The 26,700-nt window shown below is 48.2% G+C and overlaps 1 protein-coding gene across 4 annotated transcripts in view; it reads right to left on the reverse strand.

Moving 5' to 3' along the window:
* RAD21L1 (RAD21 cohesin complex component like 1) overlaps positions 1-26,700 on the reverse strand; it is a 1,746,850-nt gene that overhangs the window by 944,413 nt on the left and 775,737 nt on the right. For all 4 annotated transcript variants that reach the window (XM_069650928.1, XM_069650927.1, XM_069650929.1 and 1 more), the window contains exon 7: positions 18,293-18,415. In XM_069650928.1, coding sequence (XP_069507029.1) covers positions 18,293-18,415 — 123 coding nt within the window. The remainder of the gene's footprint in view (positions 1-18,292; positions 18,416-26,700) is intronic.

A 26,700-nucleotide genomic window follows, 5' to 3' on the forward strand; every position in this document is an offset into this window, starting at 1 on the left:
CACCGGGAAGCCGCTATGACCCAGAGTCTTGCCAGATTGTAACTTCGAGAGCACCGCCACCACCTCCTCCTCCGTTACATCAGATTCTAACCCTGTTGTCTGCAGAGCAGTGAGGCAGGGGAGCACCACGAGTCGAGAGCACCCAGTCCGTCCAGCAAGGGAGGCTCCCGCGGGGGTCAATGCAGAGCCTCATAGAAGGTAGCAAATGCATCAGCAATACCTGCGACCTCCATCGCCATCCCTCCCTGAGCATATTGTATAGTTCTGACGTACCCGTTCTCCCTGTCTCGCCACGCCAGTGACTTCCCTGCTTTGTCCCCCAAGTCAAGAATCTGACTGCATGACCCAGTGGGCAGATCTACCATTGTCCAGGGCTACATTACGTAAGGACTCCTGTGCTGTGACCAAAGCTTCCCGGTGAAGCCCGAGATCCCGTGGCAAGGAATTCCTCCTCTCAGCCAGCCCTCCCAGACCGTGACTGGGCTCTCGACTGACCCCTCGTTTATGGTGAAATTTTCTGGCGTCCGGGACCCCTAGATAATATGCGTTAAGGTCCCACATAGCTGTAGGCTTTAGCCACCCACTTTTGAGTTCCATCAGGAATGGGGCGTGGTCAGAGATCCCTCTGGCTAGAGATTTTCCTGAAAGCAACCTATGGGCCATACCAGTGGGAGGAAGAAGTAGTCAATCCGCAGCATAGAGGCGTGCGCATTAGAGAAGAATGAGTACCCCGGCTTGGACGCATGCAGCGTCCTCCATTCATCCATCAGACCCATTGCAGTGGCGAAGGACCGCAACTTAGTAGTGGGGGTGCGGTTTCTACTACCAAGGTGTGTTTGATCCATTCCCAGAAACCTGAAGGTGCCTCACTGTCTGAACTCTCAGGTGTCCCGGGCATGGCCATCGCCCTTGGATCCAGACCCTTGGGGTGGACAAGTGCGAGAGGATCACCTGGGGGAGGGATCCTCTGGGAATGGGGTGAGACATCCGATGGCGAGACGCTCTAAGCCCCCCCTTTCAACACTTCCTCCACCTTTATCAGTTATTCTAATTCCTGTCCCGTTACCCCCTCCCCAATTCCAACAAGTACCAACTCATAAAGGAGGCGTGGGAGAACCGGGAGAAAGAAATTACAATTAGCGTCCCGTGAATAACAACCGCATGACTATCCCCTTGTCTCAGATATGCCCGTACCCGACATTCCTTCAGTTGAAATAGAATATTGTCAAACCAGTTCCATTATGTCCCAGGACATTTCTGTGAAACCACACAAATGCATTTATTTACCATCACACACTCACCCCTTTTATTTGGACAAAACCCCACACAGTTTTTCCCTACTTAATTAGAAAAAACTACAACTCCCACAATCCATCCACACTGGCTTCTTCTACAAACACTGAGACGAGGAAGAGAGGAACTGAGACACTGAAGATCTCTCAAAACACCACTGAGAGACAGAAGAAAGACTATGCTATATTAAGACTGCTGGACTGTCCCGCGAATGAGGCCAGGCAAGGTCAGACCTCCCTTTCTAACTACTCACACCTGATTCCACTTGGAACTACCAGGAAGTATAAAAGGTGGAGCGGGAGAGCACACTTAGAGCGAGCTGGGGATGCGGGAGGGTGCCAGGACGCCAGAGAGAGACCTGTGGAGCTGAGAGGAACCTGGATGGCCTGGAGGAGAAATAACTACCCAGACAATCAGCCTGACTGTGCAGGGGAGGCTGCAGTGTGGAATGGAAGCTGTGCCTCCAGCAGGGGTTACCTAGTGACACCCACAACAAAGGTCCTGCCCTGGGCTAAATCAGGCCTGGGGAGGCAGGTGGCAGGACCCTGACCCCCAGGTAAATTTTCCCTAGTGCTCCGGCGGATCCTAATACCACAGGAATGCCGGTTTTGAGAGCTCAGGAAGTGTGCGCAAAATGCCAAGAACTGCATTATGGGATTAGTATGCAGTCGATAGACCACCTTTTTTGTTTTGTTTAGATATTTGGAAGAAGGATCTGAGCCTGGCAGAGGGAGGCCTATTATGAATTTTGAGAGGGGCCCGAGCCCGGCAGAGTGAGACCCCTTGTGAACTTTGGAAGAAGGGTCTGAGCCTGCGCTCCTAGCTTGGCAGCGGGAGCCACCTTGTGAACTTTTGAAGAAGGGCCCGAGCCCGGCAGACAGAGGCCCTTTGTGAACCTTGAGAGGGGTCTGAGCCTGGCACAGGGAGGCCCCTTGTGAGCTTTTGATGAAGGGTCTGAGCCTGGCAGAGGGAGGCCCTTTGTGAACCCTGAGAGGGGTCGGAGCCCGGCATAGAGACACCCTTGTGAACTTTGGGACAGGGTCCGAACCTGGTGGAGGGAGACCCTGAAAGACTGAGCAAGGCCAAGCAACAAAGAGAAGAATGCAGGAAAAACGATAAATACTTTTTGAATGGTGTAGTGTTGAAAGAAGAAGGGTACAAAACAACCGAGTGGTCAGGCGAAGGGAAACCGCCCAGTCGAAGGTCTCGGCAAGATGTGTTTCGAACTCTGATGCGATTGAAGAGAGAGAGAAGTAATGTTAAAAGGCTTGTGCCCGACTGAGGCACGCCAGAGAAATTGTGAAAGTTGAATACTGTAACCCCGGTTGAGAGGATCCAAAGTGAAAGTTATCTCTGTATGAGAACTACAGATACCATAAACCATTACAAAGTCAGGAATAAAGTCGAAGTGGCCATTTGAGGGTCTGAGTCTAACCTCCCTCGCACAATCGAAAGTCTTTGATGGAAGTGAATAATTGAAGGTCCGAGCCCAACAAAGGGAGACCCGTTGTAAGCACCATTGATTTGAACTGTATCGAAAGGATCAAAAGTGTGTTACGAGCTCCAATGAGACGCCTTGTCCCGTGCCTGAAAACGTGGGGATGGGGAGCACATTTACTCAGTCATTCCGACTTATTCTTTCATGAACACTTATCATTTATAAAATGCAATATCCCACACACCTTTTACTATATAGAGTAAGGTTTGGCAATCTTTTTTTTTAGTATAGGCCATCTTTATTTTGACACGACACGACTAGGACAGCGCTTTCTATTATTTGATGGTCGTAGCTTGCTCTCATCTATAGATCTAGGGTTAGAAAGGCGTTTATCATACCCTTGTTGAAATTCCAAAAACATCCTCGAACTGTGGTCACTTGTGTCTGTCTTGATATGATATGGCATTTATAACGCGCCTATACACAAGTGTTTACTATTGACACCATGCCTTCCTTACAAAGTCAACTCCAGCCCCAATACCCAAGTGTCAGCTTGGTCTAAGAATATCAGGGCTTGTAGATCATTCAGTAACTCAAGCGTGAGGGGTGGGGATGCGTTAACAGCCCCAATGCCCCAGGTGCCCCCCCCCATAATTCACCTTTCACCAGAACAAATCTACCCCTAGGATCAGCCCTGACCTCCCAGAGCTGGAAGGGAATCCGCTTGTGTATAAGTACCAGCGTGCCCCCGTGCTCCCCTTAAGAAACCTGCATGGAAATCCATTGTGTAATCAGTCTATCTGAAAAATGTGTAATCTGTCCCGCGTAGGTGTGTTTCAGTGAGGAGCACAATACCCGGAGTGTACATATTGAGAAATTGAAGCACCAAGCGCTGCTTGATACTGGAACACAACACATTTACATTCCATGTCAGCAGGGAAACCACCCCCTCATGGTCCATCACCCCGAGAATTTAGAACCAGAGGCAAGTCAACAGGAAGTAGCCCCCCCACCCTACCCCCCATCATACCCGTCCCATATCTCCCCATCCTCGCAGAGATGTCCCAACCAAGGCAACAAACCAAATAAACCAAAGAACCCCCTCGTATCCCCCAACCAACGATACCTGAAAACCTCCCCCGTACTTCCCACCCCCACCCCCACTCCCCCCCGCGAACATGACACACCGGTCGCCCTACTGCCGCACCAAACGGGCACAGAAAACGAAAGTCAAGCATTCGCAGGATGTCCGCTGAGACAGCCTCGGTAGGCCTCCATCTCCTATGACCAATAACCCTTATTAAAGTCGCCAGAGTGTGGGCCAGTGCCAGACTTCAACCATTGCCTGCATTCACACAAGCAGCCACTGTGTCCTTAGGCAATTTCATACTCTGCAATTCCAACAGGACTGGGGACAAGCCCTGGTCTGGCTCCTGTTGTGGCTGACTTCCAGGTGGCTGAGGTCCGGGTACAGACAAGACTTAGGTCTCCAGCCAGGTCCAAGCTTCCTTGAAATTGTTAAAGAGGTGCACCGTCCCTACGTGGTATACCTTAAGTTGAGCAGGGAAGAAAAGGCGCTACTTATCGCCCGGCAAATTCAGCTTCTTCTTGACTGAGTTAAATGATTGACGTGCCTTGTGGACCTTCCTAGTGTAGTCCGGAAAGAATCCGGTTTGGTAGCGATTGTAAGTAATGGGGCCGCTGGCCCTCAACATTTGCAACAGGGCGTCCCAGTCTCGGACGTTTAAGAGCAGTACTACTATCGTGCAAGGAGGTGCACTTGGAGTAGGGCGGCCTTCTGGGTCCTGTGAGCCCTTTCTATGGAAAAAGAACTTCGAGAGCTTCTTCAGAGCAAACAATTCTGGCAGCCATTATTCCACAAAAAGTTTCATACTGGGCAACTCCTCTTTCTCTGGTACCCCGTGGATAAAGAGATTGTTCGGCGCACCCGCCCCTCGCTGTCCTCTGCTCTGTTTTCTAGGTGCGTGCATTTCTGGGTTACTGCCGCTAGTTGTTTCACCATGTGCTATAGTGCATCCTCAGAGACTGAGATGCGCTGCTCTGCCTCTCCCACCCTCGAAGCAAGTTTTTGCAAGTCCTGCTGCAGAAAGCACACCTTTGCTGAAAGGCAATCTATTTTCTCCTTGACGGAGGATATGGATTCTCCTATGGCACACATGACATCACTGAGGGAGATTTGAGAATCCTGCGTCTCCAGGGTGTGCGCTGCAGAGTGCTGGGGGCCAGTGACTGTATACTGATCCATCCTGCTTTGCATCCCTGCTTTTTTAGCTTTATCTTTAACCATGTTGCCACCCGTAGACGAACCCCGGCCCGAGGCCTATGCTCCAGATGTTTGTGCCCCCCAGGGCCCCTCAGTGGAGAGATCAATGGAGACTTCACCCAGTTGCAATAAGATGCTCGGAGTGGCTCGCCCGCCTTTGTCTTATTGGGAGAGTGTCTGAATATCTTTGTCCAACTTCAATCCCCAATCCTGTCACAGTCCAGCCAGCTGCCTGCCTCCAACATTTCGGCCATGTGACTCCACTGCATGGGTCCTTGCACTCCCCAATCAGCACCTGCTGACAGAGGCGTACAGAGAGAAACCTGATTTCCCTGGCAGGATCGAGGGTGGCAGTGCCTGGCCTTCACTTTTACTGTATTGCCAGAGGGTGGCTGTCACCTCACCATCCTCTGTGTCCTCCAACTGGACTGTTTGTCCTGTCCATTGTCTTTTTTCTCACAAGTTGGGACATGGACCTCTCAATGTGGCACACACCGTTCTTATCCAGTCCTTTCATCAGGGGCAGAAGCCATAGCCTTCTGAGACCGCAGACAAATCGGGGGGCCCCCTTCACTAGGGCACTCACTATCACTGCTCCTGTGATCCCCTGCTCCCCAGAGCTGGGGGATTCACCCCACTTCCACACATGGGTGGCATTGATCACTGCGTTTGCGCAGTAGGTGCCACTACAATGTCTCCAGCTGTATTGGGGTGACTAACGCTGGTGGGTTTTCACCATGAGGGTTGCCCTTCAGGGAACTCTTCAGCAGGCATCTCCCACTTACAGGCCTTGGCCCGTAGCAGGTCATATCCACTTTTTCATCCGAAACCAGCAGGGAATCCGGGTGGTATCCCTACGTTCTTCCAGTCAGCTTGTAACGGGACTTCAGCGACTGTTCCAGCGAGCACAGGTCTATCACATTGTGCAGTTGTGCCTCTTTTTTGGGCGGCGGGAGAGCTTCTGGGACTAGGTTCACTGTTTCTCCCCAATGACTGGCACAGAGCTGGAAACAACTACAAGATGGTTCTCCTGGGAGCAAGTGTGGGCCCTCAATACAGGAGGGCCCTGGTGACACATTTTCCTGGTGGTATATAAGCAAGACATATCTAGGAAAAGGGTTACTTTGGCAAAGGCTACCCTGACAGAATGGATACAGAGCATGTACTCCTCATTGAACTCGAGAAAGCAGGGTCCAAAAAAGGGTTGCTGGACAAATGTGATGAGCAGAAAATGGCTGCGGGTACAAGGAACGACCATAGGACATGTCGATATTGGAAAGAAATAAGGACAGTTTGAAGGTGCATCGGTGGGACCATTGAGGCCTACAGCATAGCAATTGGGATGGACCTTGAGGTAACTGATGCTCAATCACTACTTCTGGATTTGAGGGCCATTGCCATCAAAAGATTAAAACTCCACCTTTCAAAGTACTAACAAATATGTCTGTCTCCAAGATACTTTTTTAAACTCGTTGCTGTTCTTTTTGAAAAACTCTTAGAGTTTGCTGAGAAGAAATGCATCAGAAAGATAGCTATGTGAGGGGCTGGGTGAGATAAAGCATGCAGAACAAAATGGACGCTCTTCACTGAACTTCTGTTCTCCCTCACAACAAACATGGCGGTGCAGGGTGATTTTACCACTTCCCCGGATACATTTTATTGAATCAACAAATAATCATTACTTGTAAACATTGCTCTTTTGTCATTTACTACCCATTACATCCCCCGGACTTATCTTTTAAATGAAAAGGAATCTCAGACAGAGACCCACATGCTATTCCTTTGAGTCCAAATATGTTCGCTTGATTTGTGCCACAACAAGCATAAAACAATGGGCCTCAATACAAGGTTGGCGGTCCGGTAATAACGATACCGGTAAGGCATTACCGGCATCGTTTACCGGACCGGCCCATCACGACCTGCAATGCCGGTCCTACCGGCATCGACAGGGACCCCCTGTGGCCGTGCACCACCATACCGGCATGCATGCGTGCGCCGTGCCGTAACACTGTCATGCCGCAAGGAAGAGGACATTACGAGTCACACAAACATGCACATACCGGCATCCAGATGCCGGTAAGAAGCGCCACCATGATGCTGGCAATACTGGCATTGCGGATCACCAGTTAATAGTAAACTGCTGTGTTCACAACTGCCACAGGTGCACACAATGAGCACAGGTGGAGCCAATGGAGCCTGGCCCTGCACAAAAAGAGCACACCCACACACCACACCCCTTCCAAGATCAAAATGATTCCACTTGCAGTTGCGATACTGCGGCTGGAGGACATGCCTGCACTGCTACTCCTTGAGCAGGCAGTACACCAGGGATTACAGAGGAGATGCAGGAGGAGGAGGGGGAGATTGCCCCCCCCAGAAAATTCCACCAGTGGGGGCAGTGGTTCCCCTCAGGCAGCCACCAATCCCTTGCATAAGGGCCAGTCCATTCAACTTAACCCCAGCACAGATCCACACCCTGTACCGCCTGGACAGGGACACCATCACCACCATAGTGGTTCTAATACATGAAGACTTGGTCAGCCTGATCCACATCCGCACTGCCGCCCCCCCTCTGCTGAAGGTGGCGTCTGTGCTCCACTTCCTGGCCACAGACACCTACCACCAAACAGTGGAGGTGGTGTACCGCAATCGGAAGCTATACCACTCCATCAATGTGCAGATGGTGTGTGATGCCAGCAAGATTATAACACATTGCTGTGCCAGATTTCCAGGATCCATGCATGATGCAATGGTGCTGCGGAACTCCTTGCTACCCTGCTATATGGAACGAGATGCTGCCCAACGTGCCTGGCTGCTGGGTGAGTCTGCCCTCTGGGCCATGGAAGTGCCTTTTGGGGGGTGGGGGAGCACTTGCATATGCAACCTGTCTGCCTCTGGGCCATGGGAATGTATTTTGGCGGGGTACATCATATGCAACCTGTCTGCCCTCTGGGCCATGGGAGTGTATTTTGGGGGGTGGGGGGTACATGCGTATGCAACCTGCCTGCCCTCTGGGCCATGGGAGTGTCTTCAATGGGGTATCTGGACACTGTCCATGCTCGCAAACACTGTGCCCATTATCATTCAAATAAGATGCATGACACAGACAATGGAGGCCGACATACTGTGGCCGCACAACAATGTGTAAATGTCAGACTCACAATCAGCACACACCCCTGAACCTGTCCACTGTACATCACCTGACCATACCCACAGCACCACAATGCACCATCATGCATTCACAAAGCTGAATACACTTGACCGTATCGAGGCACCTCGCAGGTCATGCATCCATGAGAGCGCAGTATGAATCCCCACTCAGGGTAATCCCCCGTCACTGCCCCTCCCCGACAGTAACACTGCAGAACACCATGGCAACATGTGCAGATGAATACAAATGGGAAAACATGTGGCAAGGATGCCTCAAATTGGACCCATCAAGTAGTGAACACCACCTACATGGGTGCAGTTGGTGCAGGAATCAACCACAGCACATGAGTACCAGCATGCAAGTCGACACCCTGCATCATCCAAGGAACACATCCCTACACTGGCGGACCCTACCAACAATCACACTGTGACTAGTGTGAAGACGTCGAGGGACACGTGCATGGCGTAAACAATTATTCAGAAGCATAATAGTCTAAACAAGCTGTATCATGTTGGGCATCAGCCTAATGCATCAAACATTGCCCAACGTGCATTTGGTCTCATCCCCTGCCACACAACCCTCACATTTGAATATATCATGGGGTTGTCACTCCATCTGGCTGGTTGGTGATTCCAATGTCAAGGCCCCTAAGTCTGTACGTCACCCAAGACCAGCACCATGGATTGCCAAGTTGTGTACAGGGCAGATAGTTGTGCAGATGTGAAGTCAACTGGCCTCATTACATGTATGGTGGTAAGGCAACAACGGCGCCGGTATCGCTACCGGCACCGTTGCTACCGTACCGCCATTCTACGAGTTCTGCTTGCGGGTGCCCTTGCAGCTGCCACGTCTGACCTGAACATGATGGTAGCACTGGTACCATTATTAACGGTACCGGTGCTACCACCCTGCCAATTCCCATTGAGCCCTATGGGGCTGAATGGGGATGAGGAGTCTGTTATTACCGGCACCCGCGAATGGGCAATTACCGGGACCGCAAAACTCGGCATGACCCGGTAACTGCCCATTCGCGGGTGCTGGATTTTTTTTGCAAGTTTGGAGGTACACTGCCTGTGTTACAGGCATGGCTACCTCCAAACTTGTAATGAGGCCCAATAGCTGCCATTGGCGATATACCGCATATGAGCATGAACGATGTACAGGCTGAGCACAAATGGAATTGAAGAAATACCCTTACACATACCTTATTGTGCTCCCATGCAGGTGATACTGGCTATCCCCTGAAGCCATGTCTCCTCTCGCCTGTCAAGAATCCGCAGAACAGGCACGAAGAGGACTTCAATCGTGCCCATACATGCACTCGTGTGGTCATAGAGCAGACCTTTGGCCTGTTGAAGGCGCGGTTTTGCTGCCTCAGCAGGTGGGGTGGCGCACTCATTTACGGGCCTGAGAAGGTGGGCAAGATCATCATGGTATGTGCCATGCTGCACAACTTGTGCATCCGGCGGAACGTACATCTGCCACCTGACATGGACCAGCCACCACCAGGTGAAGATGAAGATGAGGAAGGAGAAAATGTTGCACATCGGCCAGGTCGCGATGCACACGAGGGACGTGCTGTGCACCAATCAGTGATGGACCATAGTTTCTGATGCACTGGGATGCAGAGGGTGCTATGGATGTGGGACTCTGGGCACTGTGATTGGGAAAATATGGCCACTGGGTTTGGCGAAAAATAGGCACTGTACACTGTCATGCAATAAACTGACACACACTAAAGAAACAACGTCCAGTCATGTTAATTTTTTTACACAATGGGTGTATTAAACAGATAGTATTTTCAACATGAATGAATCCTCCACCCCCCACACAGCCCCTCCCGGCTGCCCTAACACCCCCACACAACCCTTCCCCCCACCCACCACCCCCCTAGATCCCCACACATCAAGAGCACAACATGTGTCCAGATGCACTGACAGTCAACACGTGCAGGGTACCCCTGCTACTGCCGCCCCCTTTTGATGGAGGGTGTTGCATGTCTGTGCGCTGCATGCTGCGCACAGGGCTTGTTTGTGTTGAGCTGGCAGGCGTGGTAGTCGAGGAAGTGGATGGATGTGGCTCGGATGCCGCTGCTCCATGGTGTTGGCCATTCTCGCCAGTATCTGGGCCACAGTTGCAAAGCCCTAATGGACCCGCTTTGAATTTCGATTGACAACCTTGATGATGGCCACAGTGTTCTCTCTCATCGCCCGGCGTGTTGCCTCCCCATCGGCAGCATATTGCTTCACAAGTGCATGCATGGACTCTTGACGGCCCTCCATCCTCGACAAACGTCCCTCGAGGTCCCGTATTGCGGTGGAAGAGGATGTTTACATGGCTGGTGTGGACGTGCGCAAGACAGGGCTGTCCTCTGGCGGAGACCACTCCTTCTGGCTGCCCTGGCCTCCAGGCTCATGCTGCGGGGTGCCCTGTGGTGTGTCCTGCGGCCTGTGACGTTTGTCCACCATCCCCCAAAATGCTGCCTCCTTCATAGGTGTCCTCCTCATGCTCCTCGCCCTCATCAGCACTATGTTGGGCAGATGCAGCAACCTCCCCAACTGAACTTGTAGCTGCCGACTGCGTGCCGTCATGGTCGCTTGCCACAGATGTGGGCACATCCTGTGAAATGTGCGTCTCCAGGGGGACAGGGGCAGGCGTTTGATGGACCTCTTTTGGGGGCCGTGCAGCCAGTTGGGCACTGGTGTGTGCCTTGTGAGCCCCTTGGCTCATCCTTGTGCCCCTGGACGTGGATGGCCTGGTGCCATCGTCCTGACCCCTGGACCTCTTGGCAGGTGTCGTGGGCTGTGCCGCTGCAGCATCCTCGTCGTTGTCCGTGTCCGTGCCTGTGGGGGACAGAGAGGCAGGGCATCAGTGATGGGAGTACTTGCATCATGCATGCATGCATTGGTGTTTGTGCAGTTTGGGCCTTGTGGTTCGTTGCATGCTTGTTGGCGTGGAGGACAGGGTGCTTGCAAGATTGGGGGTGGAGGCGGTAGTATTGGCATCCCTCAGGTGTAGAAATGTTTTCCATGGTGTCTGCTGTGAGTTGTGGCTTGCGTGCTGTGTGACATGTGATTTTTGTTTGTGTATCGGGTGTGTATTGGGTATAGGAGCCACATGCAGCATGCACTTTGATGTGACAGTGGTGGGTCCAGCATCTCGACAGGGATGTGTGTATGTGTGTATGATGGGCCATGTATTTGCTCACATAAAAATAACATTTGTTGGCCTACATTATACTTTGGATGTCAGGTGTTTGTGGGGACTTGTGTGGTGCGCAAAGGGTCCCTCACCTTCATCAGTCGAGGATTGGACTCCATACTCTGCTCCACCAACTTCTTCAATGGCTTCCATGTCGATTATGGAGCAACATATCGACAGCTTTATGGGGGAGTTTGGACTGCTGCCTGTTGCCTGCCCTGGCTGCGGTTGGCCGATAAGATGTTATAGACTCGCAGGCACAGGTCGTCCCACCGCTTCCTGCAGTCCTTTATGGAGCGTGCTGTGATTCCAACCGCACTCACCTTTCTGGCAACCTCCTCCCATATTTTTTTTTTCTGTAGCTGTGCTGGACGGCGCAGGTCTGCAAAAAAACTACCTCTGCCTGCTCCACTAGCGTGTCAGCGAGCATATTCAGTTCATCATTGCTGAAACGCAGTTTTCACAAACATGCTGCGCCTTTCTTGGTGACTTTTGACATTGTCCACCAGTAGGGATTGGGAAGTTGGGTGCTCGTGGCCTGTCTGCGGAGGATTGCAATGGATTGTGTTTTTTAAGATGGCCACCGGTGCATTTCCTGTTCCAGAGTGATGACGTTACTTCCGGTTCCGGTAACGACGGTACCATTATTAGCAGTACTGTTATTTAGGGTGGCAACGGTGGCGGGGGTGGTTTCAACCCATTCCTTGATGCCGCCATCAGGGGCGTGGGGTACTTTACCGGCAAGGCGGTGCATCCGTTACCGGCATGCAGGGACGCACGTGCATGCAGACTCGTAATCTTACGTTGTTTGCGGAGTGGGTACTACACGGACACGTTCATAATGGCATGCCGGTAATGACAGATTTTTACTGCCTACCTCGTAATGAGGCCCAATGTCTTAGAATGCCCATATTTTCACAAGCCGGTCCGATAGCACAGCAAGTAGGGCGCTAGCTTTGACATCTGTACAGAGCCTGCTGACGCAGGTTCGAATCCCGGCAGGGCCAATCTCAGCCTTTCATCCTTCATAGGTCGATAAATGAGCACCACACACCGTGGGTAATAATAAGCAGCGCTCAGATACCTGAGGGTTCGTAGCGCTATATAAATGCTAAATTATTATCACATCTCTAACAGAATGTGCCTGAGGTGTTCATGTCAAACATTTTGCTCAAAAGGATAAGCATAGGCACTCTTCAACTACTACTGTGATTGGGAGAAGTACAAAAACTGTGTAACTTAACAAAATAAAATGTCAAAATGAAAATGAATTTAAAATGTTGCTTATTTTTTAGGGAGTAGAGAAAATATAAAATCCAGATTTCTCATATACTACCACTTGGACAAGTTGCACAGATCACCATTTCTCTTGTTTGCGAGTTCATTCTGAAGCACATCCACTACAGTTTCTTAACCCCATTCTCCATATTTTGGCTGATTTACTTAGGGGCCCATTTGTGCTGATCTTTGGGCACACTGGTGTTCGTGCTGTTGGCTTTCAGCCTGAAAGATTGCCTCCCTGCCTCCCTGCTCCTCAGTCGTGCCTGGTGACCTACTATGGCATAAAGCGCTGTACAGTCAACCAAGTCTATCGTAGCCTTATGTTAACAATCAAAGCAGAGTATTAAAACAAGCCATAAAACACATAAGCTAACAGAAGAAAGTCAAACTGTCACTGGATATAAAAGGACAGACATCTGGCCCTTCTTTTCCCAACCTACCCTAATTGTTGCAGATCCACTTCTTACTTTCAAACACAGGCTAATGAACACAGCCGGCAAAGGGATATATATTTTCACTGAAGATAGCTATGAATTACTATATGTTGATAGCTGTAACCGGATTAGTCACCTGACCGTGTTGAGAGGGGATGGGGAACCCTCTCAACCTGGGGCCGGAGGTCTACCAGAGTACTTGCCAGAGCCAGCCCTCCCCCATTGGTGGTACGAGGCCTTGACAGGGCCCCAGTCCCTGTCCCTTCTGCATGTGCCTGCCTAATGTACAAAAGACCACTTCTGCTTGCCCCATACCGGTTGTCCAATATGCTTGCCAGTGTTCTCTTTTTCCGCATAGGACTACGAACACCAGAAGTTCTCGCAGCAGAGACTAAACTACACTGCTTATCACAGAAGTGACCACGGTCAGGAAGGCAGCAGAGCATCATGCAAGTCAGACACGCGCACCAGATGCTGCAGCAAATGCGGACATGAATGATGAAATCTAGTTTAATGTAGCAGGTCGCCATTGCCAAAAGTTGGCAGTCCAACGTATGAAAAAGGGCCAGGGCTTAAGACCCGCATTATATGTTTGGGTGCCTATAGCGATCAGATCAAGGGATGATAAAAGAGGGCAGGAAGGAGCAGGCCAAGTGGGTTGTTCGGGTGAGGTCAAGGGAGGAAAAGGCGGACCAATAGACCAGGTGAAGGAAGTATGGTGCAGCAGAGAATGGAGCTGAATTATAGAAAGTGTGTGAAAGGCCAGCCTCCATTGAAATACAATCCCAACGGGTGTGGGTAAACCTAGCCAGGGTGCACGCGCTATTAGCAGACTTTAACGCCATACTACCAGCCGAGAAAACCTTTTGGCCATGGCATCACATTTCTTGTCATCACGATCTTGCGGGATAGGCAGTTTGTTTGCCAGAAGAAGTTGCAGCCTGTAATACCAGGCTTTCTGGTGTTGGGTGCTTTGAAAGATATAGAGGGTCCAAAGTCGATGCTGTATATTTAGCTATTAATCTTTTGTTAACTGTATGGATAACCTCAGGTGTTTCCCAGTTGGAAGATACCCACCTATATTGAGCTTTGTGAAATGGGACAATAGGGTCTTCCTGTGGTCCTTTGTCGAGTATATCATTTAGGTCATCCTACTCAAAAACAGGCGTGGGTCTAGACCACCCCATGTACTCCATCACTCTAGTAATAAGCAGTCTATAATTGTCTTCAGCATGATCTCCTGGATCAGCTCAACAGAATTCAACTTCAGGGGAGCGGTCAATGCCACTTGCCTCATGCAGAGAGTCCTGTAGATGTTTCATTCGGGATTCTTCTGACACAAGTTCTTCTGGAACAGAAGGTGTCCCATATTCAAGACCAAAAGGTCTTTCCTCTTCAGATGATTCTGCATCTTCATAGATTGAGGAGAGGGTTTTGAAATATTCTGAACGAGGTTGTGGTGTGTAATTTTTTTCAAAGGTGGAAGAAGGCGCTATAGATGTCATAATTGGGACTGAAAATGTTGACATCGTTGATGATGGCGTCGATGGCCTTGACTAAACTGTCAACGGCTTCGACTGGATTGAGACCAATGTCGACGTCTTTGACAAAAGCGTTGAAGGTATTGTTTTGTACGGCGTCGAGGAGGTCAACACGTGAGGAAGTCAATGGCTTCTCGTTCGATGAAGGCGCCAAGGGCATCAATGACTCACTCTTCGGTTTTGCCATATGGGTCGATAGTGACGACTTCTTGTGCATCACAAGGCGGTCTCTTGACTCAAGGGTTTTTCACGCTCTCGAGGAGTATCCACATCCAAGGTCGAAGACTCACGGATCCTGTGCTTCCCAGGTGTTTCGTCTGGGGCATCGACTCTAGGTGTCTTCGAGGGGGGAAAACCTGTGTTCTCGAACACCTTTAACATACTTTTTTGGAATTCCTCCCACTGTGCCGGGGTACTGTGTTTCAAAGGACAAATTACCCTCTCTGGTGAACTAGAGGATGAAGTGGACGGCGACGTATGGCGCCTTTTCTTGCCATGCTTCAAAGAAGAAGAATGATGCGATCCACTTCGAGAACGTGATCAGGAGTGTTTTTATGACGAGGAGACAAAGACCTCAACTCGTTGGAAGATTTGCATTTGGACAGGGTAATGGATTTCTTAGGCTGACCTCTCTCCAGCTTCCCTCTGCACTCCCTGAAGGCCTTAGCGTCATTGACATACACTCGTTGCATTCAGAACTCAGATGCTCTGTCCCAAGGCACCACAGACAGATCCTGTGTGGATCTGACAGTCGCAGCATTTTTTTAAACTGGACCCAGGCGTAGATGGAGCCGATGAGGAGGCCATCTCGTCGGAGACTAGCAGACATTTTCACAGGAAATTCAAAGAAATTCGATGAATATCCGGAACCGAGCATTGACTTTACGAAGCTGTGAAGCACGGAAAAACAGAACAGAGCAACGGACACTGCGCGTGCTACTTATACCGGTGCTGACGTCGACATTGGTACGAAGGCCTCCGAGGGACATCGACTCGACAGGCATCGATGCACAGCGCCCTCTACTGAAAATACAATTCAGAGGCAGCAAGATGGATATTAGGAAATATCAAAGATAAGGAATACGTGGGAGGACACAATGCATTCGAAAGGACAGTATAAAAGAGGGTACAAGCAACCCGAAGAGAGTGCCAGAAGGCTGTGGAAAAGGTGCAAGAGGTACAGAAGGAAACAATAGTATAGAAAGGGGGCGAGTGACCCGGAAAGAAAGAAACCAGTGCAAGAGTGCACGAAAGCATGAATGAAGTGTGCAAGTGGCACAAGCAAGATAAAGAATAAAAGACGGTGCACAGAAAAGGGGAAGGAATACAGGAAAATGGTGCAGGCAGCACCTAAAGATGAAAAGTGCAAAAGGAAGTGAAGGTAAAGAAGCCTAGCGTTTTCGAAAGCCTCTGACTATACCCCATAAGAGGATATATGCAGGAAAGATTGTTCATAAGGAAAAGGAACATCCTGACTTGGTGTTTTGCATTTTAAAAGCTGGAAGAGGCCTGAGCTTGGGGAAGGGCCTATTGAAGAAAATTACTGTTTTGTGTTGAAAGCTGAAGGAGGCCTAAGCTTGGGGAAGGGAACCCTGAGAGTCCCATTGAGAAAAATTGACTTTGTTTTTTATATTGAAAGCTGAAAGTGAACACGTTAAAGCTTGCGGAAGGGATCCCCAAGGAACTCAAGGACATTGAGGGTGTTTCAATTCATTATAAGGGCCCTGTGGAGTAGGTCATGGTTTATAGTCATTACATCGAAAACAATAATGTTGAAAGTCAAAAAATAGAGAAAAAAATGTCAAAAAAAAGTCAAATTTCTTTTTCATTACATTTTTTATTCGAAATGGGGGGGTTCCCCCCAAGCCCTCTTTTTTCTATTTTTTTTTATTTTACCCCTTTTTTTTACTTACTAAACCCAAAAAATACATATAAATAAAACATTCGACTTTTTTTTTTGTTTTTCAACATTTTTGTCTTTCGACTTTATTTTTTCGACTTTTTGACTGCACACCGTAGGTCCTACAAACAGCCCTGTTGAGTGAACTATCTTTGTGACATTGACTGATTTGCACCTGGAGAAGAGACCGACCACCTGAAACCAACTTTGGTTTTGCCAGTTTTTTTTTTTACAAACTACTCCCCATCACATTTATGTACAGCATGAGGGCAAGCATAGGTTTAGACACAGACGGACCTTTATTTTGCACTATTAGACGACGACAGCCATTAGAAACATCAGTTAAGGGAACCATCCTTTATGAGTTGGGGCCAGTCAGGCATTCCACCACCACAGGAACCTTCGTGAATAAAGGTTTTAAAATGAATGCTTTTGAGTGTGTGTCTTTCTTGATATCATGCCTGTCTCACACTAGTTAGTGACTGGTTTTAGCAACCTGACTCCTATATGGACTTCTTGAAAGTTGTGTTGAGGCAACCCTGCGGTGCACCTATGGCCAGCCTACACTAGGAATGTAGCCTCTACCCAATCTCTGAGGTCTTAGCCACCAAACCGTTGCTGTATTTGGTACGGATTTTATGTTTTATTTAAACTGTTTTTATTAACAGTTTCCCATTAAATCGTATGGTCCGGCATCAACGTGTGGTAAGGTGGTAAGAGAGAAAGTGCATACTGTCAAGCATTGGCCTTGGATCAAGCAGGATGTGCAAGGATGTCTATGACAGATTAGCATTCACAGAAGTATAAGCGCAAGTTTATGTTTGGGGGTGTTGGATTCAGTATAGTGCTCAGGTGGAAGGGTTTCAGCAGGGTACCTGGAGGAGACAATACTAGCATGGGGCTGTGCGTTAAAGCCCTGTATTGTTAGGGACAGTCGCTGCTGCTGCTGTGGTTGTGCTCAGGCTCAGACAGTAGAACAAGGACTAAATTCTGGCCAACATTTGTGATGTTCCAGTTCCCTGATCACTGATATGGTAGATGCTACTTGCACTTACCGGTTCCAAATTGACTGATCAATGAGAATAATGTATTTTTATCATTGGCCAGTATGAAGAATACAAGTAATGAGTGACATTACCTAGGTGTTCCAACACTCTGTCCACTCATGTGTGACGCCAGCTATTACCAGTAGGATCACAGATCTCCTAGCCTGAAACTCCAGCTGAACAACAGAAAAGGCAAACGGGGGAGGTGGGTGATGGGGCTTTCTTTCCCCTCTTTTGAGACAACTTCCAGTTGAAATTCCATTTGCCTTGCTCATTGTTTTTTACAGTGGATTCAGAAAAGGAACATCATTTCCTTTGGGTGATAAAGACGAAAAAATGCTTTTAAGAATGTAGCTTGTGGATTTGGTGATTCTGAAAGATGATAGCTTGAAATCTATGGTGCTTGGAGCCCACCGCAAAAGTACAAGTAATACACATTTGACATTTCAAAGGGTTGTATGGTAGCTTCATGGAAACGAGAGGGACAATGTCATAGTATTCTGTGAGAAAAAGGAAAAAATGCATCAAAAACAAACCCAAATATGTTTTTACTGTTACCAAACCAAGTCAGAGTAAGAGCATTCCACTGGGTGGATTGCATGACTGAGGATGAATAAAGCCCAAATACAAGAAGAGGTACATAAGGTGGATAAGAAAACTGCATTAACATGTTAGGAATATGTATTGCAGTTTTAGTTGAGAACGGCAAATGCTCTACATTACCTAAATCTTCATTACCCATGGCATTGATGTCATCCTCAATAGGTAAAGGTGGTAGAGAAGGACCTTTACTTGAGTCCAGAATGTCTTCCATGTGTGCATCTTGTTCTGCATTCAGCAGGTTATCTTAAAGGAAACAAAAGTGGTTAAATATTAACATAGGATAATGTTTACAAACTAGACTAATACTTTCTGCGCAAAAGGTTACGCAGAGAAGAGGGAAAGCTAGTTTCTCTAATATTCAAAAGTAGGTCAACAGACTCCCTCAGAATAGTCGTTATCGTACACACATTGTTATTGTAGGTCATTGGTATTCAAACTTTTTTCATGTTGGGCACCCCCTTGACTAAAAATATTATAAAGCCCCCCCACCCACCCTTGAGTAAAAATAGTGTGCTTGGCCACCCCAGATGCCATATCAGCTTATATTTCCTATTAAAAGCAGCCTCACGCCCCCCTGCCCACTTCAGCACACAGTTTAAAGACCACTGGTGTAGATAAAGCATAATAAGACGGTATGGAAAAAAATAAAAGCAAACCTGGTATGCTTTCCACATTTTTAAAGCAAAGTAAATGTATAGCCAATCCCTAAAGCTACTCCTCCCAAATACATGACAAGGAGGCCTTGCTAAACACTGCTAATAAAACTGAACCTGAAGTTGTTCTGGTATCAGAGATTTGACTAAGAATCCTTCTTCTTTCTTTGCAGATCCAGCACTGTGCTGCCTCTTTCAGGTGAGGGTGTGTGCAATAGCTAACACAAATGCTCCCCAACATGTTCCCTCAATGTCTGTGCCCCTTCTGCCAAGCACTGTAAAATGCTCCCCCCTTATATATATTTACCACCTTCCAAAACATCTGAGATTTCTCCCTTGCCTAGACAGGCATCTTTGCATGCTCCGACCTAATCGCACACCTGAACGGGTGATCTGAGTATCCCTGAAAGTTTCTGCATAGTAGGCTTCCTGTGTTCACATCTCACAAGGTCAGATATTAAAATGTGCTGCAAGACTATCTCCTACTCTCACCCCACACACCCACACTCCCTAACACCATCTGCAGCAGCTGTTTCCTGGGAAAGGAAGTGTGTTGGGGCAAAGAAATAGGGGGTGGATTGCGAGTTTCCACAATATGGCATACAGTTCACTCTCTGCAGACTCTCTAGAGTGACCAGGAAAACTCTCCTGATGCCCCAGCCTAGACCGTTCACTGTGTTGCAAAGGGTTGTGGTGTCGTGTTCTGTGCAGATATCAGTGCTCCTCGTGCCACGCTCCTTGCATCTTCAGTGGCGACTCAAGGATCAAGCCAACATCGAGGATCACATCTCCTGCCATGCTGCAGGGGACGCATAACTGATATCATAACGCATCCCGCGAGCCACGTGGCGATGATGCCACCACGTCAATGCATCCGATCCAGACAACAGAAAATCCCTGCATTGGAAGCGACCTGCGCTTCTCAACTGTTCTTCGGATAGCAGTCTGTCTCCGCTTCATTCGCCTTTTTTCTTGTCCTGTTTGTATTTTGCACCTTGGCTCCTTGGAGTGTCCCTTCTTGGATTTCACTTTGGCAATGTTGCGTTTTTGTTGGTCTCTGGCTTCCTGTTGTACTGGACTCGTTTCTGTTCTCTGGGTTGGTTTTTTGGATTGCCCCTTGGAACTTTGTCTGGATTTTCTTTTTTTTCTTTTTATGTTTGCTTTACCATCCTGACTCTACAAGGATGCATACTACTTTTGCTTTTCTGGTGTTCCATGGAATTTGGACCCTATCCCTTATATAGTTGGGAAAGAAGACTGGACCCTTGGATTGTTTCCTTAATATAAGGCCTGATCACAAGTCTGGCATATCCCAGCAGTATTACTCGGTCTGGTGCTATCTGCGCCGGATCACGAGGAGCAGGGTAACGGTTATTGCCCATTCTCCATTGGGTCCAACGGGGCTGGGGACGCTAATAACGCCGCAAATGCCCACTGCGCCAACGCATTTACCTCCAGCTCTGAGCTGGAGTTAAACGTGGCCATAGTCGGGATTTGGCGGACCCTTAAATGCGGCAGTAAGTGTTACTGCCGCATTTAAGGTCTACCGCCCAACCTGTGATCAGGCCCATAGTCGGGAGAGAAGAGTGAACTATTTATTTTCTGACGGAATTGTTCTTTTTCTGAGAGACTTTGGGAATAGTTTTCTTTATGTCTTCTGGATATTTATTTCCACATTTCAGGTAAGGTGGTGAACTAAGAAGGTGGACAGAGGTTACTATTGTCATAGTGCATAATCCCCGATTGTTTTTCTTGCAGTTTAGGAGAGGGGCTTCAAGCTACCCTGTGTCTTTCACCCTATCTTTTCACACAGCTGTGTTTTTGTACTGGCTTGTGTCGTGTTGTCGGGAGGAAGGTCTATTACTCTCGAGGGGCACTCATTGTCCCCCAGCCATAACAGATGGAGATGCCGATTTAGCCTCTTTGGGATGATAGATTGAGGGCGCTGCAGACCCTATCACAGCCTTGGCTTAAGCGATAACAGCATTATGTGCGGACAGAACAGCTTCACACACTATTATCAACCAACGCCTAGATGCTATATACAGAGCAGTGCAACCACCCTGCCTACAGACCCGGAATTCGTTCACAATCCTCCACTGACTGGTCCCTCCAATCGGGCTGCAAAGCCACCTGCTTGCCATTTCCCCTACTGCCCTGCCCTCCTCAAAAGATTCTTGGGTGATCCCACGCATTACCGTACTTTCATTAACCAATGCAAGCTTCACTTTCTTTGCCGCCCAACGGCTTTCCTGGACTCGACCACCAAGGTGGCTCTTGTGTCGTTCCATCTAGGAGGGCTTGCGCTTGCCTGGGCCAATCCGCTGTTGGAAGATAACTGCCCAGTGATGTATGACTTTGACACCCTGATTAACGCCATGGGTCGGGTCTTTGACACTAGGTACAAGGCCCAATCCCAAGACGTGGCGTTATTAGATTCTGTTCGACCAGACCAAGACGACAGCTGGAAAACTCCAAGACTCGTCCCGAAAAGGGGCCGTCTGGGCAAGCCGGATTGATATTCGGCCATCTAATATTCCCAAGATCCATGTCTATCTCGAAGCATCGTTGAATCTGCCTAATGCCACTCAGTTACCGGCTCGATTACTGGTTCATCCGGTAATTTCATAGATGCCGATTTCGCTCATACACATAAGATACCCATGATACAAAAAGAGAAGCCAGAGCCAGTCTGGGCGATAGACAGCTCAGCTAGTCTGTTCCAATATCCAGACAAACCAGTGATCTGATTATGACCTCCATGCAAGGACACAGTGAACGGATATGTTTCAATCTCCTAGTTGCTCCACACTTCGGGATGATCTTGGGAGTGCCGTGGTTATCGCAACACGACCCTTATATTGACTGGTGAGAGGGGTCAGAAACGAAAGCCGGACACAAAATTGTCAAGTTTTTGGTTAAAGACTTTTATTTCAACCAAAATGGGTTGGGAAAATGCCTCTCTGACCCGATTTCTAAAGAGGAGTTTCCTTACCTAATAACCAAAAACAAAGGATCTATTTGTGTGAGGATGTCAATAACTGAAAAGCCGTCCTTCTGTTCAAAATATCCTATCCTGACCCTCACACTACAAACAAAACAAAGTTTGAAAGTAAATGTCTTCAACCTGATATTGGGCAAAAAGCGTTCACAACTGAAAATTATAATAGCCTTTTTTGTACAAAATTTTAATGGTGCCATAAAAGCAAGAATGTACACACCAGATTATCAGATAAATGCATATATCAAACACACAATTAATAGGAAATATGATATAAAATAGTCATTCCACAACACAGAGGAGCAGTAACAACATATTATTGCATCGTTAAAAATATATACAAGAATGGATAAGCAGTCAATTTAATAAAGCCATCCAGTAAGTCAAGTTTCAGGCCACTTTGATCTTCTCAGCCATGCTCGAAACAAACACATTTTGAGACAAATAAACAGCCTTTAGAGCATCAGAATGTGTGCAACGGTCCAATGCAGAACAAGTCATCCAAACATTTTTTAGTCTGAATAACTGTGCTAGGTAATCCGATCTCTAGTCCTTGTAGCCCACACAAAACAGAAGTGTACAGTAGACTCCTGGGCAGCCCCACAAACTAGGAACCGAGCATCATTGGTGGATTTCCACTTGGCTGTGAATGAAGCCAACTTCAAAGTATTAGTGTGTAGTTGGATGAAAAGAGCGCAAGCATATCCTGGGGTAATCCTGTCCAAATAATGTTCAAAGCCTGCTACGTGTTTGTTTCAAGGTACAGGCGACCAGTGTTAAGGTTCCGACAAGCCTGCTTCATACAGTGGATGCCCTTTTGACCAACAATTTGGTGCCTGAAGTAATTCCTACAGAGTTAGCCCAAAGAGCTGACTGATGCAACCTCAAAAGCCCCAAACGTACAAACTTTAATCATGGTAATGAGCCAGATACAGTCATACTTAGTAAGCTTGCCAGGGCATTTCTCCAGTTCCAGAGTAGTCCAAATCCGTACCAAATACAGCAGCGGTTTGGTGGCTAAGACCTCGGAGATTGGGTAGAGGTTACATTCCTAGTGTAGGCTGGCCAAAGGTGCACCGCAGGGTTGCCTCACCACAACTTTCAAGAAGTTGTTCTCAGTGACACAGATGGACGGAGCCTTGCAATGACCCCACAACTCTGCTGCGCTCCATAACAGCTCCAACAGCTCCAACGAAAATGTTCTCCAAGGTAAAAGACCTGGACCCACAGGGTGGTTCCCTTCCCCTGGATTCTGAAATGGGATGGCAATGTCTCTTTTACTAACCGTTCTTTTGTGCCGCTCCTGGATTCACAATGTTCCTGTTAGGCAACACGTTCTGCAACAGTCTTTCTTTAACACAAGTGTCTCCTTTGTCTAGCAAACACTGTCCTTCTTTCAGTATTTCTTGTAGCTTTGCAACTCGCCTGGTATACTCTCCTGCCAGGACTCTGTGTGGTATGACGTTCATTAATCGCCCGTTTGTTTTTCCACTGCACTTTTTGCCGAAAAAACGTATTGCTGAAAAGGTTTGGCCACAAATAAACATAGATAAAAATGAGGGGAAAAAATAAGTGGTAGGGTGGGGTGGTGTATAGGGAATAAATGAAAAAATGTGCTGATTTTTCCCAGCAAGAAATGTTTGTCTTCTGTATCTTATTGGGGTTTGAATTTGTACTTTGCCTTTTCTGCATTCAAACACATGCTAGCAATCTCATAACATTCAAATTGCTGTTGGCGCGGCCGCCTGAACGCCCTGGGGTCCCTACTTGCTTTGGGTTGACTCACCAATTCTCTGCAGCCTTACCGGTCATGTTTGCGCTTCTGCAGCGTGGCCCTGCCGCTCGCTTCCCACCCTGGATTGTGCAGACACCCCTCCATCGCGGCTCTGCGTTCACACACCTGCTTCCCTTCAGGTATGGAGAACACTGCCACTTCGAGCAGCGGAGCGCCCAGGAACACTCTTGTGGCTCCTGGCACCTCCTGCTCACGCACTGCATTTCTCCCTCTACTCCGGCGAACTCCTCTGTTCGGCCACACCGGTACGTGTCTCCCGCACACGAAAGCCTCAACATTGCAACCAAAGTCTTCTCCTGCACTGCCGCACTCAGTACTGTGGTTGCCATCTTTAAATGTCCCACGTACAGGTGATTCTGTAGAACAACTAGTCTGCACATTGAGCTTTGGGCTCCTGTTACCTTGTTCCAACTCCTTCATCCTCCTCGTCTCAGAACTTCAGTGATTATGGCAGTTAGAGTCCATGGAGGTCATCGGACATACAGCATTTAGATTTTCTCAGTAGTTTTATATGAGAGAACATTTCCAGAACAAGGTATCTCAGTAGCAAAACGGGTTTTGTTGGAGCTCTGTGTGTCTAGACCATAGATAGGGGTCTGACCTACAGCTTATTGGGAGGAGGTTTCTTTACTTCCTCTACAAGGTGTAACAAACAGCTGACAATAGGCCATTAAGGTCTTGGGTATTAGAGGGTCTTCCTCATGGGAAACGGGGATACCCTGTCTCGTCCAATGAAGTCATGACGTCTCCTCTGTAGTCGTCTCCTCCCATGTGATCCCCCCTCATATAGCTGCCCCCAAGGTCAGGATCAGGTAGGCTGTCGTCCCCTGGCCACATGGGAGGAGGTCACTGCCGCGGAATTTTTGACGACTCCATTGGATTCATCACACTGGTCTACCAAGTAGTTGTATTTTTCTTCCCAATATTGTGCTTCTAATTGCTTTGACTCAGTGTTCGATCCGGGATCTTGTCAATTTTTGTCCGTTTGCCTGTTGCGCCCTCCATTGCAGTAGTTCAGACCGTGTTGGCTGATGTTTATAAAACCAACAGAGATGTGATCTACAAACACCAAGCCGAGAACCTGCCTCCCCATAGACACTTATTGCCCCAATGATCTGATTCCCGGTGCACCCATACCCCATGGTAGGATTTATTCCTTAACATTTCAGGAAGATCAAATCCTCCAAGAATACCTGGGTACCACCCTAAAGAATGGATTCATAAGACTGTCCAAGGCACGCACAGCACTGCCCTTCATTTTCTGTCCCTAAAAGGGAAGGGGACCTCAGGCCCTGTATCAATTATGAATATAAACAAAATCGCTAACGTTGCCTTAATATCAGTCCTCTTTGACCAAAAAACGTATTCTGCTACCATCTTCACGAAGTTAAACTGTAGAGGGGCAGCAGAGCATCATGCAAGTCAGACACGCGCACCAGATGCTGCAGCAAATGCGGACATGAATGATGAAATCTAGTTCAATGTAGCAGGTCGCCATTGCCAAAAGTTGGCAGTCCCATGTATGAAAAAGGGCCAGGGCTTAAGACCCGCTTTATATGTTCAGGTGCCTATAGCAATCAAGGGATGATAAAAGAGGGCAGGAAGGAGACGGCCGAGTGGGTTGTTCGGGTGAGGTCAAGGGAGGAGAAGACGGACCAAGAGACCAGGTGAAGGAAGTATGGTGCAGCAGAGAGTGGAGCAGAATTATAGAAAGTGTGTGAAAGGTCAGCCACCATTGAAATACAATCCCAAAGGGTGTGGGTAAACCTTGCCTGGGTGCACGCGCTATTAGCAGACTTTAACGCCATACTACCAGCCAAGAAAACCTTTTGGCCATGGCATCATATTTCTTGTCATCACGATCTTACGGGATAGGCAGTTTGTTTGCCAGAAGTTGTTGCAGCCTGTACTACCAGGCTTTCTGGTGTGGGTGCTTTGAAAGATAGAGGGTCCAAAGTCGATGCTGTATATTTAGCTGTTAATCTTTTGTTAACTGTATGGATAACCTCAGGTGTTTTCCAGTTGGAAGATACCCACCTATATAGAGCTTTGTGAAATGGGACAATAGGGTCTTCCTGTGGTCCTTTGTCGAATATATCATTTAGGTCATCCTACTCAAAAACAGGCGTGGGTCTAGACCACCCCATGTACTCCATCACTCTAGTAATAAGCAGTCTATAATTGTCTTCAGCATGATCTCCTGGATCAGCTCAACAGAATTCAACTTCAGGGGAACTGTCAATGCCACTTTCCTCATGCAGAGAGTCCTGTAGATGTTTCATTCGGAATTCTTCTGACACAAGTTCTTCTGAAACAGAAGGTGTCCCATATTCAAGACCAAAAGGTCTTTCCTCTGGATGATTCTGCATCCTCATAGATTGAGGAGAGGGTTTTGAAATATTCTGAACGAGGTTGTGGTGTGTAATTTTTTTCAAAGGTGGAAGAAGGCGCTATAGATGTCATAATTTGGACTGAAAATGTTGACATAGTTGATGATGGCGTCGATGGCCTTGACTAAACTGTCAACGGCTTCGACTTCTCCGAAGTCGTTGATGGGATTGAGACCAATGTCGACGTCTTTGACAAAAGCGTTGAAGGTATTGTTTTGTACAGCGTCGAGGAGGTCAACACGCGAGGCGTCAATGGCTTCTCGTTCGATGAAGGCCCCAAGGGCATCAATGACTCACTCTTCGGCTTTGCCGTATGGGTCGATAGTGACGACTTCTTGTGCGTCACGAGGCTTTCTCTTGACTCAAGGGTTTTTCACGCTCTCGAGGAGTATCCACATCCAAGGTCGAAGACTCACGGCTCCTGTGCTTCCCAGGTGTTTCGTCTGGGGTATCGACTCTAGGTGTCTTCGAGGGGGGAAAACCTGCGTTCTTGAACACCTTTAATAGCCGCTACCTGATCCTGACCGTTAAGGTGGTATTCTGAGGGCAGATCACATGGGAGGAGATGGCTGTCAAGGGAGAGTGGGGACAATAGCAGGAGAGAAGCAGTATTATTCCCTCTCTTGTGAGGGAGATCCCTTAATTCCAGAGTTTTTTATGGCATGTTTTCATTATTCAGAACCATTTAA

This window comes from Ambystoma mexicanum, chromosome 3p (genome assembly GCF_040938575.1).
Source record: "Ambystoma mexicanum isolate Mex_15411 chromosome 3p, UKY_AmexF1_1, whole genome shotgun sequence".
Taxonomy (NCBI): domain Eukaryota; kingdom Metazoa; phylum Chordata; class Amphibia; order Caudata; family Ambystomatidae; genus Ambystoma; species Ambystoma mexicanum.